Genomic DNA, 18,196 nt, shown 5'->3' on the forward strand with positions numbered 1-18,196 from the left:
TTTGGGGGGGGGGGGGGGGGGTATCAGGCAGCGGGGCGCCATCGCTAGGCCTGGTTGCGGCGGTGCCTCGCCCTCGGCTGCATCTCGGCTGATCTCGGCTAATCTCGCGCCATCCGGTACTCATGGCGGACAGCGCCACGCCCGTCCAAAGACGCCGCCGCCGCGCCCGTCGCGTCGACGCGCACAGTCCAGAGGGCGGGCTCCGTGGGGAAAGCGCTCACCACCTACCGCCGACATCGGCCGACATCGGCCGAGAGCCGAGATGAGCCGAGATGAGCCGAGATGAGCCGAGGTGAGAGCCGAGACCATCCGTCGGGCAGGCGAGCCCCACCTTGGCACACTTCCTAGACACTCCCCTAGACACTTCCTAGACACTTCCTAGACACTTCGTGCCGTGAGCAGGCGAGCCCCACCTTGGCACGCACGCGGAGCAGCGCCGGCGCCGAGTCGACGGCACGGTCCTGCGCCTGGCGAACCGACAGCAGCTCAAGCGACGGCAGCAGCAGCGACGTGCTCAGCCTGCGGCGGCGGGCGAAGGCACGGGTGGCGGCGATGCCAAAGCGGAGGCCTCTCTCCTGCTCTCTGCCTCTCTACCCCGCTCACCTCGGAGCGAGATCTGCCGCCGCCGCTCCACCCGCCGCCGCTCCGCCCCCAACACCGTCGCTCTCTGCCGCCCCAAGGCGGAGACCACCGGCACCGGCGGGCGGCGGGGCGCCGGAAGCGGCGGCAGCGGAAGTGGCGGCCGCGGAAGAAGGAGCGGCGGCGGGCGGCGCGACTGCTGCGCGCAGCCCTGCCACCTCGGCGTGGTGGTCTGGGACGTGCATCGCCATGCTGCTGCTCGTGTACACCACGCCGACGCCCGCGGGCAGCCGCTCCAGCAGCACGCTCCGGAGTCGCACCCACCGCCCCGCATACTCGTCCTGCCCACCCGCCACGCCGCCGCCGCCGCCGCCGCCGCCGCCGCCGCCGCCGCCGCCGCCGCCGCCGCCGCCGCCGCCTCCGCCGCCGCCGCCGCCTCCGCTCAGCAGCGCCTGCAGCGGCCCCGCGCCGCCGCCTCCTGCTCCGCCGTCGGCGCCGGCAAAGGCGCTGCCGCCAGCCGCGGCAATGGCGGAGGGCCGCTCGCTCAAGTGGCGCACGAGCGCCTGTGCCCATATCTCCCCATATCTCCCCATATCTCCCCATATCTCCCCATATCTCCCCATGTCTCGCTCGAGTGGCGCACGAGCGCCTGTGCCCATATCTCCCCATATCTCCCCATATCTCCCCATATCTCCCCCTATCTCCCCATGTCTCGCTCGAGTGGCGCACGAGCGCCTGTGCCGTCGACTTTGCGATGGCGTGAGAGAGGTAGAGGGGGGCGCGCGGCGCGCCGGCGGCGTCGGCGACGACGGCGACGGGGAGGAGCTTCGCGAGCGCACCGGCGGCGCCGTGGCCGTGCTTGCTCGGCAGAGCGGCCGCCTCGGCGGCGCTGCTCGGGACCGCGGCGATGCGGACGAGGAGGTCGACGGCCGTCATGCTGCCTAGACGGTTCCTAGACGGCTCCTAGACGGTTCCTGGAAGGTTTCTCGAGGTCGACGGCCGTCATGCTGCCCGCCCCCCCCCCTGCCGCCGCTGTAGACGCGAGCTCTCTCGCGCCGGCGAGAGAGCGCGCCGGCTGGCGGAAGGCTGCGAACGCACCTCCCGGCGTTGAGAGCGCGGCGCGCGACCAGCGCGCGAGCGCCTCAACTCGCGCCGAATCGGCGTCCGACCAAGTGAGGTGCTCCGCCGAGCGGTTGGCCGACGGAGACGCCCCGTCGCCAAAGACCCACTGCGTGCGGAGCGTCGCGCCGCCTGCGCCGCGGGCGGGCACCACCGTCGGAGCCGAGCACGACTCTGCGCCCTGCGCGCACAAGGGGCGAGAGTCTCCGGCATCTAGTGTCGCGCCGCCGCGAGGGCCGCGAGGCGCGCCGACGGCATGCGCCTGCGGGACGCCGTCGTACGGCGGGGAAGGCTTGAGGCGGTGCAGCCTGTCGGACGCGCCAGGGACGAGTCGTGGACATGTCGTGGCTCGGCGGCGGGGGGGCCGAGGCGGTGTGCGGCCTCACGACGGCGCCGACGCCGGGCACGTGCGGGTGTGCTTTGAAGCAGTTGAGGGCGAGGTACTCTCCCGCCTACGGAAACGTGTCGGGGACGTGTCGGGGACGTGTCCGGGGGATGGACACTGCGTACCGCCGGTGCCGCCTAGGGAGGGTGTGGGTGGACGCGTCCCGGACGCGTCCCTCGACGGTACCGAGCTCGAGGCGGCCTCCCGCCGAGGCGCAAGACTCGTCGACGAGGTGGAGCACCTGTCCATGCACGCGCGGCTGTGAAGAGGCGCTGCCCACACTCTTGCGGCTGTGAAGAGGCGCTGCCCACACTCTTGCGGCTGTGAAGAGGCGCTGCCCACACTCTTGCGGCTGTGAAGAGGCGCTGCCCACACTCTTGCGGCTGTGAAGAGGCGCTGCCCACACTCTTGCCTCTGAGTGGCCACCGCGGTCCTGGGTGGTCGTTGCTCTGTGGCTGTGAAGAGGCGCTTCCCACCCTCAGGAGGTGTGGCAGCCCTGCAGGCCGAGTGTATTGTTGGTTGTGTCTGTGTGTCGATCCAGTGTTGCCGTCTCTCCGCCGCTAGCGGCAGGCTCTTCGGAGTCCGGTGTCCAGACGTGGCCCCACTGTGCTTCGCCTCCCTCTCCTACCAGAGGCGTGCGGCCGCACCGAACGCAGGTCTGTCCCCTTGGTCGCGCGCGGCAGCTGGTACTCGACAACCACGCCGAAGCAGTGCCAGTCGTCGCCTCCGTCCGAGCCTGACGCCTGCCGCAACCGCTCCACGCTCGAGTAGGCGTACTGCCCTGTGGCGCGGCGCGGCCGCTTTGCGCCCTGTCCGCCAGCCGGAGCAGTGCTGTCGGCGGCGGCGGCGGGCGCGGCGTTGGCGGTTGAGACAAAGGCGCCCGTGGCGCCGAGAGTGAGGGTGCGCTGCTCGCCCACCAGTACGACGCGAGCGGAGGGCGAGGCGCCCTTTGGCGGCAGCGACAGCTGCCACGGGCTCTCTAGGTCGGTGGCGTCGGGCGCCGGCTCGACCTCTGCGCCGTTGACGGTCACTTTGCAGCCGAGCGCGACGCTGGGCGCCAGCTTCTCGCACCAGAAGCCCCAGAGCACCAGCTTGCAGCGCCGCCAGGCCGGCCCGCCGCCGCCGGCATCGCGCCGCTCGAGCACGAGGGTGACGACCGGCAGCTCGGCGGAGGGGTCGCACAGCACGTAGTCGGCCGGAGGCGCGCGCCGGCCGGCGGGCGAGCGCTGGGCGACGTAGCCCTCGAGGGTGGCAATTTCGGGCAAAAGCTGGTCGTCGGGTGCGGCGAGCATGGGTCAGCGATGGTCGCCCACAATCGTTGCGCGGCCCCACCCCCAGCCCCCCAAGGACTTTCTTTGACTCATGTTTGGTTTGTCCTGCCGCGCACATTGTCATCGACTTGTATCCGACTTGGTGGCTGTGGTGATGTAGCGATGGTGTGGGTCTCTCGTGACCTATACAGCTCCTCCGTATTCCGTCTCCTGACACCGTGCATACTGTCGGCGCCGCAAATTCTCTTTTCCGCCCCGCAAACGACTCGGCGCCCAATGCGCCAGACCACACTGCGCGGGATCACCGGCGCTGCGCGCTCCGGTCCCGCCTCACCCACCCGCGCCGCCGCCGACCCGCACGACATGCAGCGCTTCGCGTCCAAGCAGGCCCTCGACCACGACCGGGCTGTGCGAGAGCTCAAGGACGGCAGGAAGGCTGGCTGCTGGTCGTGGTGGATCTTCCCGACGCCGCCGTTCATCCGGAACGGCGAGCGTGTCGGCTCGCCCATCAACCAGGTGTACGAGCTCGCCGACGACGCCGAAGGGCTCGCATACCTACTCTTCCGCGACGGCCAGCTGCGGAGCAACTACCTCGCGGTGCTCGACGCGATGAGTGGCTCGCTCGAGGAGGGAGTCGAGCCGCGCAGGCTGCTCGGCATCGACGTGCCTCGCGCCGTCGCCTCAGTCCGCTACTTTTCGCACCTCGCCACGCTCGGCGACGGCGACGAGGCGCTGCGCGACGGCTGCGAGCGAGCGCTCGGTCTGCTCGTGCCGGACGACTCGGCCGACGCCGGCGGTGGCGGCGGCCGGCAGCAAAAGCGCGCGCACCCGGGGTGAGTCGGCCGCCACCGACACTCTCTCGTGCGCAGAGGGCGCTGCTGGGCCGCGCAAAGAAGCGTGTGGACGGCTCGATCTCTGGCCGTGGCGCACACCGATTTGAGGCATATTTTTGCGAATTTACGAGATAGCAAATGGTTTGCCAAAATGCGTGGCGAGAGGGAGAGGATGTAGTGCCGAAGGCCAGGGTTGCGTACTCTTCTGTTGCAGTGCTTCGTACAACGCAGTAGTTTTCACAGTGTACACGAGTCACCTCGCGCCGCGCGCGGCCTCGTTCACCACAGGGTAGGCTCCGTGCCCGCAACGGCCAACGGCAACGCTAAATTTTGCGCGCTCCGAGAACTCGTCCGGGGTTGGCGTCGCATCCGAACACTTGGCGAGCGAGCGGAAAGCTTGCTCTGCGCTAATCGGATGCTTGGCGTAGCTCGCAGCGAAGCGAGACACCGCCTCGCAGAGCGACGCCCTCAGGAGGCTGTCTTCCTTGGCGCGTTCGAACCTGGCGGGAGACGTGGCAAGCGCGTGGGCTGCGCGTGTGGTACAAGGCGGCGGGGCCGGGCCGGGGCGGGCGGCGAGGCACCAGAGCTGCCCAAAGCGCTCGCTCAGGTAGACGAGCTCGTTCTTCTGGACAAACGCCTCCGGGGCGACGGAGGTGGCATCGGTCGAGCTGCGGCCCAGAGCCTCGCGGGTCTTGCCCGTGGGCTCGACCGGCCTCATGCACAAGACCTTGTACGTGTGGCCGGGCGGCCCGCGCATCTCTGTCCGCACTATCTCGTGCGGCAGCGGCCCGAGCCGGTCCACAAAGTACATCAAGCCCTCCTTGGTGTGGATCTTGGTCGCGCGCCTCTTGGCGGGGGGCCTAGTGCCGCCGCTCGACGTGCCGGAAGAGGGGGGTGGCTTCCGGCAGCAGCCGTTTATTGTTCTTGCCGCGCGAGTGGTGATGGCCCTTGGCAATCAGACGAGAAGCGTCGCGAGGGGACGCGCGTCCTCCACGAACAGCGTGACGTAGAGCGGGTCAACCACGACCACCATCCGCCGTCACAACATGGGCGTGGAAGCTCGAAGGCGAGGAAATTCTTTAAATGTGCCACATACTCGACCTTGTGCATCGTTGTCTCGTACATCTGTCCCACTTGCGTGAAGCTCTGCGGCTTCGGCACGGCCTGGAGCCAGTGCCCTGCGGACACTCGCTCGGATCGCTCCCTTGACCGACCGTCTGGCCAAGCGAGGTGCGACGAGACGCGTCGGTGCTGGCCTCGTTTGAATGGTGATCGTGTACTTTGGGTCTTGAGCCATCTCTATCGTGCAGACGAGAACAGGACTCGGGCGCCTAGAAGCGCGAGCGAGGCAGCGCGGCGCGCGGAACGTCATCGAGTTTGGTGACGATTCCCCCTCACGGTGGGTCGTCTTTGCTGCACCGGCGAAGCTAGGCCCGATCAGCGAGCTGAGAAAACAGCACGGCGTAGCACTTGCATGGCTGCGCGACCGCCTCGGGCCAGTCGACGGACCAAAGGCTCGTGAAAGCTGGCTGCTGCGCATGCTCGCGAGCTGCAACTGGGATCGCCGAGCTGCCCTGAAAAAGTGCCGCGCATCCTTCGCGCTGAGCAAAAGGATTGGGTACGACAGGATCGCAAAGTTTGTGCGCGAGAACCCGAGGCCCGAGACGTGGCCGCACGGCGATGTCGTCCAGCGCCATCTCCCTCGCTACTTCACCCGTACCGACGCCGGCTTGGTCGTCGTCGGCTTGGTCGACACCGACTACGACGCTGCATGCAAGTCGTTGAGCCCGGCCGACTTCCGTGAATTCTGCTGGTATGCTGCCGTCTTCCTGATTGAGCTTCTGGTGGAGCGAGACGAAGCGAGCGGCGATATCGATGCGGGACTGTACCATATCATGGATACTCAGTTCACCAACGGCGTCCCCCTTCGCTGGCTTCTGAGAATGTATCCTGCCTTCTACGACGGCGGCACGCTGCTCGGCATCAACGCGTATGTTCGAGGGTGGTACTTTTGCGGTGCAAGACCCGTGCGCGCTCACATCATCATCATGTGCCAGCGGGTACGCGCGTATTTCCTGGGGCGAAGCGAGCTGATGAAGCTCATCTGCTTCATTCAGCCGCAGCGCGACCCGAAGCAGGCGGCGTCCCTGCAGCGCCTCTTCGAGCCCAAGCCGCTGCCAGTGAACTTTGGCGGCTTCTCCTGATGGCCTGCCTGGCCGGTCTGCATGGCGCAGTCTGTTCATTGAGATGTGAGAGGGGCTGTGGGGGAGAGGGAGAGAGGAGAGAGAGGGAGAGAGAGAGAGAGAGAGAGGGAGGGAGAGTAGAGTGAGAGAGAGTAGTGAGAGAGAGACAGTAGAGAGAGAGACAGTAGAGAGTCGAACCTCAAATTACCAAACAACTCTAACACTCACACAATGTTTTTGTTTCTGCTCCTGCGTGGTGGGGGGAACGGCTTCTGAGGAAGCCGTCGCCCGCGCCTTGTCTGTCGCGTGAATCGTGCTGTGCACTTGGAGCACTCTTGGACGTTGGAGTGCAGTCATCAACCGCACGCCCAGGACCGGGGAGCTAAGAGGCACCCGCGACCGCCTTTTGTTGTACTTTTTGAGCTCGCCTTCGATGTTATGAAACAAACGCACAAGGCGCACACATGGATTCGCAAATTCTTTTCCTCGCGCGCCTGGCCTCGCACGTGCCTCCCTGACCACACTGCCACGGACGCTGCCTCCGTTTTCCGTCGTTCGCGCGTCTCGCCGACCACGGCGCGTCCTTCGCGCGCCTCTCGCCGACCAGAGATAGGCATAAATGCCGGCTGATCTAGACTCGACGATCAAGAAGCTGTCAAAGGAGGAGAAGGCGGCCAAGAAGGCGGCCAAGGCAGGCAAATATGGCGCTCAGCAGGTGGCGCAGAAGAAGAAGCTCGCAAAAAAAGCCGCCAAGGCCGCCAAGGCCGCCGCGGCTCCGGCCGACGTCGATGCAGCGGTGCAGCCCGAGGCAGCCGCCGCCACCGACAGCGGTTTCAAAGCCGCTACTTTCGTGCTGCCGCCCGATCCCGAGGATGAGACCCTTCAGTGTCGAGACTGCGGGAATGACTTCATCTTCACGGTCGGCGAGCAGCTTTTTTTCAAGACAAAGGGCTTCGACTTCAAGAAAAGTCGCTGCGGCGGCTGCCAGGCGGCCAAGAAGGCGCGCTTTAGCGAGGAAAGCGGCAAAGGCGGGGGGAAGGGGAAGGGGAGGGGTAAGGGTGACGGCGGCAAGGGCCAGGGCCAGGGCAAGGGCAGGGGCAAGGGCAAGGGCAAGGGCAAGGGCAAGGGCAAGGGCGACGGCAAGGGCTACGGAATCCCTGGCACAGCGACGAGTGAGCCGTATGGGTGAATTGGTGGCGATGTGTAGCTCTTGCCGTCGCCCTAACCGTTAGTGCCAGTGGCCGCGTGACAGTCGATTGTCACTGAATTTCAGGTGTGAGTGTTGTGCGAGAGACTTGGAGCACTTGGAGTGTAACCGCGCTTTGAAAATTCTTTCTTCTATCCGACGACGGCTTCTGTGAGGACGACGGCTTCTATTAGAAGCCGTCGTCCGCGCTTTGCCTGTTGTGTGAATCGTGCGTGTGCGAGAGAGTTTTGTTGTAAAATTCTTTCTTCTATAATAGATCTCTACGGGGTTTGATTCTTCTGTCCACGGGATGCGAAATTCTTTCTGCCGTGCCTTTTGTAGTGCCACTCCGAGCCAGTCTCGGGTTACAAAATTCTTTTTTTCGTACATCCACTTGCCACTTCGCGCTTAGAGCGCCCGCGCGTGGGGTTGTGTATTTTGCTCGAGCCCTCGCCGGCCCCCACAACAATGCTCGCCCGCGTCCGCTGCCTCGCGACGGGAGCCGCGATCGGTGTCGGCGCCAGCGCCGCCTCCTCCTACCTCGCCGACAACCCGCTCGTGATGACGCAGCTCAAGCGAAAACTGAGCGAGGCTGGCGGCGGCAGCGGCTCAGAGAAAGAGGAGAAGCCGCCGCTGGTGTGCGTCGTGAAGATGTCCGGGCAGATCGCGGCGCCGGCGCCGGGCGGGCTCGGGGCGCGGCAGACCATCAGCCTTTCAGCGTTCGAGCCAGTTCTGGAGCAGGCCTTCAAGGTGGAGCCGCGGTGCGTTGTCCTGGAGCTCAACTCGCCCGGCGGCTCTCCTGCGCAGTCCTCGCTGCTGCACTCGCGGCTGCAGCAGCTGCGCAAGAAGCACCCTGACGTCGAGCTGCTCTGCTACACAACCGATGTTTGTGCGTCGGGCGGGTGCGGCCGCCGCCTCCCGGAGTACGCGGCGGCGTCTGCTATCCAGCGACGCGCCGCCTCGCTGCAGGTACTACATCGCCTCCGCGTGCGACGAGATCTTTGTCCTCCCCTCGAGCATCGTCGGCTCGATCGGCGTCGTCTCGCCGTCGGTCGGGCTGGTCGAGCTGCTCCGCAAGTGGGGCGTGGAGGACCGCACGCTCACCGCAGGCCTCCCGGCCGCCACCTCTCGGACGCGCCTCCCAGACATCTCCCACATATCCAGACGCACCTCAAACCCACCCCATCCAGACTCGCCCCCCACCATCCAGACGCACCCCAGGACGCGCCTCCCAGAGTCTCCCAGACGCCGCGCACAGCTCCAGTCCCCGACGGGGAGCGGTCGACCGCCGCAGGCACCTCCAAGGCGGGGGACAGCCCTCTCCGCGCACGAGACCCGGTCGAGGTCCGGAAGAAGGAGATGCTGCTCGAGGAGCTGCACGCCGACTTCAAGGCCAAGGTCGAGGCCGCGCGTGGCTCGCGGCTGAAGCACTACGAGGCGGCAACCTACCACCGAGCCGCGGGCGAGATTAGCCGAGATCAGCCGAGATGAGGGGAGATGAGCCGAGATCAGCCCAGATCAGGGGAGGTTGCGAGGCCTCCACGCGGGCGACCGCAAGCCGCGCGCCGTAGCGCAAGTCGAGCTTACCCGAGCGCAGCCGAGGTTGGCAGAGAGGAGGTGTCGAGACTAGGTGACTACAAGTCTCGCGCCGATCGCCGCACGGCGCTCTTCGACGGCTCTGTGTACGGGGGCGCGCGCGCCGTCGAGTTCGGCCTCGCCGACGGCGTGTACGACGACATGCGCGACCATCTCAAGGCGCGTTTCGGCGAGACGGTCTGCTTCGCCGAGGTCAAGGGGAGGCAGGGCTTGCTCGAGAAGCTCGGCGCGATGCAGGCCGCCGCCGCGGCGCAGCAGCGCGCTTCCTCGCTCGTGACGGAACCGTCCCTGAGCCCTCCTCGGAGCCTTCCTGTAGGCCGCCGCCGCGGCGCAGCACGCCACGTCGCTCGTCACCGCGGCGACGGCGGCGTCGGCGGAGCTCGCGGCGGCGCCGCGCGTGCAGTAGAATCCGCACCGTGGTCCAGCATAAGGCGTGTGCTTGCGGTGCTGCACCGCGCTCAAATGCTCTGCGAGCGAGGTGGTGTCCTCTCCTACCTTCCTCCTCCACTCGCTGTACCCTCTTCCCCACGCGCACGGCCAATCTCGGAATCTGCCCGCACTCCCTCTCCGCACTCCGCTCTCGCCAGAGCTGGATCTGGTTCATTTTTGCATGTATTATTTGGATGCTCTCAACACTCAAGCGCTCGGCACGCTGGGAGGGGGGCAGACGCCTCCGTCGCTACCGCCGCCCTCGCCGCCGCCACCCTCGCCACCACCGCCATCGCTGCCGCCGCCATCGCCAGCGCGCAGCGGCAGCGCCGCCAGACCGTGCACCGAGCACCGTCGCCGTACGACTACGACTCCCCGCCCCACCCTCCAGCACCACCCCCTCACCGCCGCCTTAGCCACCGTCGCCGCCGTCTGGTTACTGCTTACTCCGCTGTGCGCGCTGGACACTGGAGCTCTCTCTCTCTCTCTCTCTCTCTCTCTCTCTCTCTCTCTCTCTCTCTCTCTCTCTCTCTCTCTCTCTCTCTCTCTCTCTCTGAACCGGCAGAAGGAGCGCCGGGCGAAGGAGGCTGGCGAGCGCGCGGCCGCGAGCGAGGCCGAGCGCGCGGAGCGCCCGCGCGCGCAGCTACGCGCGAACATCGAGTACGTGATGGACGGGCTGCGGTCTGCAGCTGCGCGGGCGCGCAGCCAGGCGGGGTCCTACAGTGCTGGCGATTTACTGGGAAATGAGTGGTTTTTACCACTTATTTGATTCTCCTAGGGAGTGGTATGGTATGAGCAGAGAGTGGTATGGTAAATTACGAAACTCCGTGGAATCATCAAATTGTCGGGATCTGAGCCGAGTCTGAGGCTGGTTTGCGGCCAAATTCAGCCAAATTGGCAAAATACCGGCATACCGGGTATTTTGCGGGTATACCTGGGAAAATCCGGGTATACCTGGAAAATACCGGGTATTTTTTTATTTTTCCGATTTTTGTCAGATTTTTGCCTCAGAAGTCGTGGTAAATCTTACCATCATTTGATTGTTTTGGCCGTAGAGTGTTTGATTGTTCTGGGGGGCTATACCAGTAAATCGCCAGCACCGGGGGTCCAAGACTCGGGTCACCTATTCGCTGCCCCCAGAGAGGGACGACGGATATCGGCGCGGCCCTAGCGTGGTGTGCGCCACGGTCCCCCAGGGCACCGTGGCGACGACCGTCGCCTCGGACTGGCTCGCGAACGAGCTGGCCGAGCACGGAGAGATTGATGCGGCATGCCGCGACAAATATGTCATGCACCTGATGACGGCCGCCGGCGCCTCGGCGCCGGCCGACGCCGTGTTTAGGTTCAAGGCTGGCGAGGCGATGCAGACCGAGGACGACGACGAGGACACCGACCGCTCCGAGGAGGGGAGGGTGTCCGACTTGTAGCTGGCCTAACCCATATCTTACCCTCTGCCCCCCCCTCCTGCGACCCCCCAGGCTAGATGGAGTAGTCACAGATAAGCCGGATGAAGATTCTGCCCCACACAGCCCCTTACCCCTTCACCCTCGCCTCGCTGCTTGGTGTTTCTGAACACGTAGACGACCACGCTGTGGGGGTTGTGTGTGGGTCCTGTGTCTGGGAGGGAGGGAGTGGGGTGCAGGTTGTGCTCACCCACGGCACCGGGCCGGTGCTTGCACTTTGAATGCCGTGGGGCTCCTGCCCGTGTCCCGGGCGTGGAGATGCGAGGGTCGCCCCCCCTTGCCCCACCACTTTGTGTGTGTGGAGACGTTTACCTTACCTTACCTCTCTCTCTCTCTCTCTCTCTCTCTCTCTCTCTCTCTCTCTCTCCCGCTCTCTCTCTCTCTCTCTCTCTCTCTCTCTCTCTCTCTCTCTCTCTCTCTCTCTCTCTCTCTCTCTCTCTCTCTCCTACAGCGTGCACAGGTAGAGAGCCGTACCGCGAGAGTTCGAGAGGTGTGAGTCAATCTGACATCTGTCTGGAATGAAACTTGAAAGTTGAAAGCCGGGCTACCAAAGCGCACACACCTCACACGTATCTCGTATGCTCTCTCTTATAGTGATTAGTGTACGGTTAGTACTGTTAGTAGAGCACACAAGACCGCGCCGGTCCGACTCCACCGTACGTGCGCCACAGACAGGCACTATTCCACTGAGATCACTGTTCTCTCTCTGTATGGTACACCCCGAGAGCCTTCACGAGGCTGCCGACAAGTACGCTTGTGGGGTCTCCATGCTGCGGCACCCGACTGTACATGCATTACTAAGGGCCAGCTGCGCAGCTCACGCGAGGAAGCTCTTGCGGTGGTTGCGTATCTGGTCACAACTCGCCTCGATCGCGTCGACGTACAGCCACAGCGGCAGCAGGTCGAACGGCATCTCCGTCCGGACGCCGACGTCCTACTCGCGAAAAGACAAGAGTGGACTCTAGCCGAGATGCATCTCCGCCCCGGACGCCGGCGTTCGATGCCAGGCTAAAGTCGCTGCATCTCGGCTGCATCTCGGCTGCAGTTCGGCTGCATCTCGGCTGCATCTCGGCTCTCTCCGCCTCGATGCCAAGCATGAAGTACGTCATCATCGCGCACACCGGCACGGTGCCCCACGGCCCGACGACGGGGTACCTGTCCACAGCTGCGGCCGTGAAGAGACGCTGTTCACGGGCGCGGCGTGCACTGCCAGAGAATTGCGGCACATGACGAGCGGGAGCGAGGCGCACCTACGGGAGATATGGGGAGATATGGGGGAGATATGGGGGAGATATGGGGGAGATATGGGGGAGATATGGGGAGAGCGGGAGCGAGGCGCACCTACCGAGGGAGATATGGGGAGATCTGGGAGATCTGGGAGATCTGGGAGATCTGGGGAGTGGGCGCGAGGCGCACCACACGTACAGGAAGCGCGAGGTGTGCGTGGTGGAGCCGCTGTACATTGGGGTCCGCATCAGCCGCTCGCAGCCGCCGAGGATGTCCGAGAGCCTAGCCGAGGTGCAGCCGAGGTGCAGCCGAGGTGCAGCCGAGGTGCAGCCGAGGTGCAGCCGAGATTGTCAGCCGAGATAGTCAGCCCGAGAGCCTCATCAGCCGGTCGTCGATCTGCGCGGCGGCGACCGGCTCCAGGCCGAGGGCGGAGGAGCGCGAGAGCTTGCCGAGCTCGTGGATCACCTAGACGGGAAGGTTCCGAGAAGAGTCCTCGCCAGCCTGCCGATCTCGCGAGCAGCTTGCAGAGCTCGTGGATCACGTGGAGCGGCCGGTTGCCGACGTCCTTGGCGAGGAGCGCCTAGCCGAGATCGAGCCGAGATCGAGCCGAGAGGCATGGGTAGATTGGCCACTTGCCGAGTCCGTCGCGAACTGCGCCTCGATGTAATCTCGCGCCGCCTCGGCCTCTGCCTCGCGCCCCTCCGCCCCGTCAAAGGCGCCTGTGGACATGTCTCGGACATGTCGTGGACGTGCCCCGGACATGCCTCCTCCGCCCCGTCAAAGGCGCCTGTGGACATGCCTCGGACATGTCGTGGACGTGCCCCGGACATGCCTCCTCCGCCCCGTCAAAGGCGCCTGTGGACATGTCTCGGACATGTCGTGGACGTGCCCCGGACATGCCTCCTCCGCCCCGTCAAAGGCGCCTGTGGACATGTCTCGGACATGTCGTGGACGTGCCCCGGACATGCCTCCTCCGCCCCGTCAAAGGCGCCTGTGGACATGTCTCGGACATGTCGTGGACGTGCCCCGGACATGCCTCCTCCGCCCCGTCAAAGGCACCGGCGAAGGCGACGAGGATCTCCTGCTCAAGAGCCGCTCGGTACTCGGACGCCAGCGCCTAAGATGGTGCGGTCTCTAGATAGGGCAAGCTTCTCCACACACACAGTGGTGGTGGTGGGGCAAGGGCGAGGCTAGTCCCTCGCGACTCCACGTCTAGACGACAGGAGCTGGCACGGCATTCAACTTGCAAGGCCCAGTGCGCGTGGGTGAGCGGTGGGGGGGGGGGGGGGATGTGTGCGCGCGCGCGCGCGCGCGCCTCCTTGGACAGCGTCTCGCTCGAGCCGGACCGCTGCCACGTGTCGTTGAAGGCGAGGCCTGCTCGCAGCGAGAGGAATGATGAAGAGGCCGCCGCCGCCGCCGCTGCTGCCTCGGCTCGAGTGCGCGACGCCGTCGACGGTCAGGTGGAACTTCATCGTGTGCGCGAACGCAGCGACCAGGCAGACAGCGTGCCGCCGCGCCTGCTCCGCCTCCGCGTCGCCGCCCTCGCGCGCCATGAAGCGAGAGGCGAGGTCGCGGCAGACCTGCGCGACGGCTCATGGAGGGTTCGTGGAAGGTTCACGGCGGTGAGGCGAGGTGCCGAGGGCAGGACGTTGGTCATCGAGCCGAGCAGCACGCGCGCCTAAAAAAGGGAGATACGGGGAGATATGGGAGATATGGGGAGATATGGGGAGAGATGGGAGGGATGGGGAGGGATGGGGAGAGGTGGGGAGGGGTGGGGAGGGGTGGGGAGAGGTGGGGAGAGGTGGGGAGGGATGGGGAGAGATGGGGAGAGATGGGGAGGGATGGCGCCTCGATGAAGCGCTCGTAGGCGCGGTTGGTGCGGACCGAGAGGACCAGGCCGAGCGCGACGGAGAGCATGGTGAACGGCTCCACCTACAATGACGCCGATCGTGCACTCACGCAGTCGTTGGCGCGACGGAGAGCACCGTGAACGGTCTGTTCCCGGGACCCGGTGCTGACTTCTGACTGTCGTTGCTGTTTCTCGGGTGTCTGTGCGTGTGCGTCTTGGGTCCGGGGTTGTGTTTTTGCGTCAACAGCTGCACCGGCAGCGTGATCATCTCGTGGTGCAGCAGCAGGTCGAAGCCATGCCGCTCCTGCAGAGGGAGGAGGAAGGAGGCGTCAGGCTTCGACTCGCGGCATCGGTGCACGAGGGCTGCGAGATATGGGGAGATATGGGGAGATATGGCATCGGTGCACGAGGGCTGCGCGCACAGTGGTGGAGTGTGAGCACAGAGTGCACTGAGTCTAGCCGCGGCACGAGTCCTCTGGAATGGAGGAGGGCTGCGTGTGTGGCCGCATCTAGGCTGGCGCTCGATCGACTCCACCGTCATGGTGTGCTCGTGCTCCCACGCCACAAGCAGATTGTGCAGCACGACCGAGGCCGAGATGGAGGTCGTCACAGCCAGGTCAGGATACAGGAGCCGCCGGAATGTGGCTGATCGGAACGTGGTGAGGACGTGCCGGATGTGGCGGTCGGACGACTCGCGGCGCGCCCAGTCCTCGTGCGAGTGGTTGAGGTCGATTGGGTGGCCGCGCCAGCGGCCGGTGACTATATCGGCAAAGGTCCGCCGCACGCGCGGCGAGTAGAGCACTCGAGTGCTGTCGGTTGCTTCTGGCTGGGGCCGGCGTGCTGCGATGGCCTTTCTTGCCACCTCGACGTCGGCGGCGGTGTAGCCGCGCTGTGCCCGCCGGAGCAGAGACGCCGTCAGGGCGCGAGGAGGCGGGCGTCGAACGAGCATCGGCCGGCCGCACCAACCAAACCAAGAGTGCCGTCGGTGTGGTGGCCACCAAAACACCTCGGCGAGCAGCGGGTTTCCGGGACCAGCGGGGTATGGGATCGTTAATTGGTGTCAGTCCGAGCCTGTGTGTTCTTCCCTTCGATATCTACAACGCGTAACTAACCAAAACTACAGAGTGTGCCAGAGAGCGCGCGCACCGACCCCCCCCCCCCCTACCCCCTCTCTACACTCACTCACGCCACACCCTCACCGCGCACACACGCGCCGTCCGGTGTTGAGCTTGAGAGGTGTTGTTCGCTGCTTCTCTGGGATCTCGAACTCTCTCGACAGCGACTCGATGGGACCATCGGGTTGCAATGCACACCAGCGTCGGCAGTCTCAGAGAAGCCCAGGCGAAGGGCCCAGGCGCAGGCGCAGGGCCCAGGTGGCACCACCAATGAGGAGGGCGACATGGAGGACGACGACGAGCGTGATCGCAGGGGCTGAGAGCTCCGGCGGTATCGAGGCTGTGGCAAACCAGCCTGGGAGCTGCTCTGCTGCTGCCAACGTCACATAGGCGAGCAAGGCGAAGGTGAGGCTGACGAGGACTGTGAGACGGCGGCCCTTACGCACCTCAGCCTTAAGGGCCTCGGCCTCGGCAGTCGCCTCACGCACCTCAGCCTTAAGGGCATTGGTCTCGGCAGTCGCCTCACGCACCTCAGCCTTAAGGGCCTCGGCCTCGGCCTCGGCCTCGGCCTTGCGCTGCAGCTGCGCGGTCGCGTCGTCGTGGAAGCGCCGTGCCCAGTCTGAGAACTCCGCGGTGGAAAAGCTTGCGATGCCAGCCTGGACCTGGTCGAGCGTTGCGGAGCCGTGGGGCAGGTCGAAAAACGCCTCGTACGCATGCAGTGCGCGCTGCTCCTCGAGCCGCGACTTGGTGGGCGGCCGCGGCCCGGTGCGAGGCTCTTCCGTCTCGTAGTTGTCGATGCCGATGTCGAGCTTCGCAATCATCGCATTGATGATCGTTGTCTTCCAGCCGTCCGCGCAGCCGAGCTCACCCAGCCTCTTCCAGAACTTGCTCAGGTTGTCGGGCGTCGGCTGTGTCTGGTCAAAGTGCCGTAGCATCTCACCAAAGAGGCGATTGGTGTTCTCGATGCCATGAGCCGCAAGCTTCTTCGCCGTCTTAGTTTCCGACTCGTTGCCGAAGCCGACGCCTGGGAAGTCGTGGCGCAGGTCGTTGTTGAACTTTATATTCTTGATCTTTTTCGCCTTGGCTTCGTCGAGCCTGCTGGAGACAGGCGTGCCGTCGACGTGCGTCGGTAACGTGACGCCGATCTTGATGCCGACCTCGGCGACGCGCTTGGAGACGGCCTCGGCGACCGCCTCACGGTGTGCCCCCGGCGTGTCTGCACTTTTGAGCAGCGCCAAGAAGGCCGTCTTGTTGCGGTCGAGCTGTAGGAAGTGACCGAGCAGCTGGTATGTCGTGTATATTCCTTGCTTGTTGAGCTTCTCGGTCGACTGTGGCCCGATGTGATCGACTTCTTGCAGGTCGCCAGTAAGCTGGTAGGATGCGTCGGTGAAGCATGCCATCGCGCACGGCGCACAGGACAGCCGCGAGGCGGGGGTCACCTGCGGAATCAGTAAATGTGAGGCTAGGTCTGTGCTGAGGGGACGCTCACGGGGTGCTGCTGAGGGGACGCTCATAGATGCATTCATGCGGGGGCTCATTCGAGCCCGTGTGTCAAGGTGAGCGGTGATGAAGGTGCAGGTGCAGGTGCATGCTCCAAGATGCGCAGGCGCGAGGGGAGAACCGTCTAAGGCCGAAGCTGTGTTCTGAGGGCAACGGCGCAGCTTTGGGAGGGGCGGCGCGACCAGGACCTGGCGAGGTGTATCGCGGCACAGAGCCAGAGAGAGGACCGAGACCGGCGCCGATGAATGCCGTACGAAGGTCGTTCGTAACTGACTTGCGAGCACAGAACGGCCAACGTCCCGGACGCTGAACGATGACCGCATGTCGAGACCGCATGGCGCGCAATACTCGAGCAGAAAAAAATGAAAAGAACGCCTCACGAGACATTGGGGCCGGGCCGCGGGCGCTCGCCGCGCGCAGGTTTCACACATCACCCCCAGTGAGAGCACAGTGTGTGTGAGTGAGTGACCCTCCTCACGACGTTGTAATCAACCACTACGTAATCCAAACACTACATAATATAAGTAGCTTTTCAGATTTCACTGGGCGGAGCCACCCCCTACCACTCGGTGGCATTGTTGACTACCACTCGGTGACTACCACTCGGTCCCGCAAGCCGGCAACCACACGCGTACATACGGCGACGCCATCAACATCGGCAGGTACTAACCTCAGAGTAGAGAGGTACGGCTCTACCCGGCGCTCTCGTACCTGTGAGCACTCTGGCGCCGTCGCCGAGTTTCCTCCTAGTCTTCCACCATGCTATTGAACGCCTGCCACACGGCCGAGGCGTCGGGCTCAAGCTGCATCGAGAGGAGCTTCGCGTCCAGCCATGCAAGGCAGTCCGCAGCGGAGGATCCACCGCGGTGCATCTCCAGCGACTGGTCTTCAAACGCCTTGCACTGAGCGAGCATACCGTCCACTGCGTCAATGCCGCCAGCCGTCGCCGTCGCATCCGCGAGAATCTGCGCGAATCCGGGGATCGCGGCGGCGGCCGCCGCCCTGTGACTGCGCACCGCATCGACTCTGATTTGAGCGCTCGCTCCGGCCGCCGCCGCTGCTGCCGCCGCTGCCGCCGCCGGACCGGACACGACCTTGAGGTTTTCTGGCCAAACGCTGACGTCGCCACCGCCATCAATCGAAACGCTGACGAGTCCGTGACTCTGAATCTCCGTCACCGTTCCGCGCTTGCCTGTGATGTCGAGACCAGCGTTCTCCACGGCCATAAGCTCGACGGCTTGGCCAACCTGGATCTCCATATGAGTGCGTGTTGGGCTTTGGACAGGGTTCGGGGCGCGCCAAAGTGCTATCTTGGCGCGCAAGAACAGAGGCAAGAACAGAGGTAAGTGAGTCGGGCCGCCGAAACCAGGCCGCACCTGCGAACAGGAGGGGGCCAGGCGGTGCGAGGGGCCCCGAGTGAGGGGGGCGACCCCACAGCGACGAGCGAGCCGCTCGGCGGCG

The 18,196-nt window shown here is 65.2% G+C and overlaps 6 protein-coding genes across 6 annotated transcripts; 4 read left to right on the forward strand and 2 right to left on the reverse strand.

Annotated features, from left to right (window-relative positions):
* Positions 1-1,276: 1,276 nt before the first annotated feature.
* EMIHUDRAFT_223257 (hypothetical protein) lies at positions 1,277-3,375 on the reverse strand (the record flags this gene model as incomplete). The annotated part of the gene is made up of 7 exons (XM_005792394.1): positions 1,277-1,314; positions 1,419-1,520; positions 1,678-1,879; positions 2,085-2,150; positions 2,731-2,892; positions 2,956-3,147; positions 3,319-3,375. 7 exons carry the CDS (start codon positions 3,373-3,375, stop codon positions 1,277-1,279), a joined length of 819 nt encoding a protein of 272 aa, XP_005792451.1.
* Positions 3,376-3,614: 239 nt separating this feature from the next.
* EMIHUDRAFT_361233 (Hypothetical protein) lies at positions 3,615-4,334 on the forward strand. Its single transcript, XM_005792395.1, has one exon. The coding sequence runs from the start codon at positions 3,631-3,633 to the stop codon at positions 4,189-4,191; it is 561 nt and encodes a 186-aa protein (XP_005792452.1). The 5' UTR covers positions 3,615-3,630; the 3' UTR covers positions 4,192-4,334.
* Positions 4,335-5,452: 1,118 nt separating this feature from the next.
* EMIHUDRAFT_223260 (hypothetical protein) lies at positions 5,453-6,391 on the forward strand (the record flags this gene model as incomplete). Its single annotated transcript, XM_005792396.1, has 2 exons — positions 5,453-5,472; positions 5,536-6,391. The coding sequence occupies 2 exons, from the start codon at positions 5,453-5,455 to the stop codon at positions 6,389-6,391; spliced, it is 876 nt and encodes a 291-aa protein (XP_005792453.1).
* Positions 6,392-6,989: 598 nt separating this feature from the next.
* Positions 6,990-7,619, forward strand: EMIHUDRAFT_223261 (hypothetical protein; the record flags this gene model as incomplete). Its single annotated transcript, XM_005792397.1, has 2 exons — positions 6,990-7,428; positions 7,603-7,619. 2 exons carry the CDS (start codon positions 6,990-6,992, stop codon positions 7,617-7,619), a joined length of 456 nt encoding a protein of 151 aa, XP_005792454.1.
* Positions 7,620-7,971: 352 nt separating this feature from the next.
* EMIHUDRAFT_423009 (hypothetical protein) lies at positions 7,972-9,788 on the forward strand. The gene is made up of 5 exons (XM_005792398.1): positions 7,972-8,458; positions 8,526-8,665; positions 8,851-9,018; positions 9,187-9,389; positions 9,469-9,788. The coding sequence occupies exons 1-5, from the start codon at positions 8,025-8,027 to the stop codon at positions 9,556-9,558; spliced, it is 1,035 nt and encodes a 344-aa protein (XP_005792455.1). The 5' UTR covers positions 7,972-8,024; the 3' UTR covers positions 9,559-9,788.
* Positions 9,789-11,563: 1,775 nt separating this feature from the next.
* On the reverse strand, positions 11,564-15,123 carry EMIHUDRAFT_439805 (hypothetical protein). The gene is made up of 12 exons (XM_005792399.1): positions 14,644-15,123; positions 14,374-14,424; positions 14,120-14,203; positions 13,920-13,949; positions 13,719-13,851; positions 13,587-13,645; positions 13,344-13,388; positions 12,648-12,736; positions 12,461-12,553; positions 12,271-12,294; positions 12,149-12,199; positions 11,564-11,978 (listed from the first exon to the last, which is right to left on the reverse strand). The coding sequence occupies exons 1-12, from the start codon at positions 15,067-15,069 to the stop codon at positions 11,723-11,725; spliced, it is 1,341 nt and encodes a 446-aa protein (XP_005792456.1). The 5' UTR covers positions 15,070-15,123; the 3' UTR covers positions 11,564-11,722.
* Between the last annotated feature and the right edge of the window lie 3,073 nt (positions 15,124-18,196).

Source organism: Emiliania huxleyi, assembly GCF_000372725.1.
Source record: "Emiliania huxleyi CCMP1516 unplaced genomic scaffold EMIHUscaffold_108, whole genome shotgun sequence".
NCBI classification, from domain to species: Eukaryota; Haptophyta; order Isochrysidales; family Noelaerhabdaceae; genus Emiliania; species Emiliania huxleyi.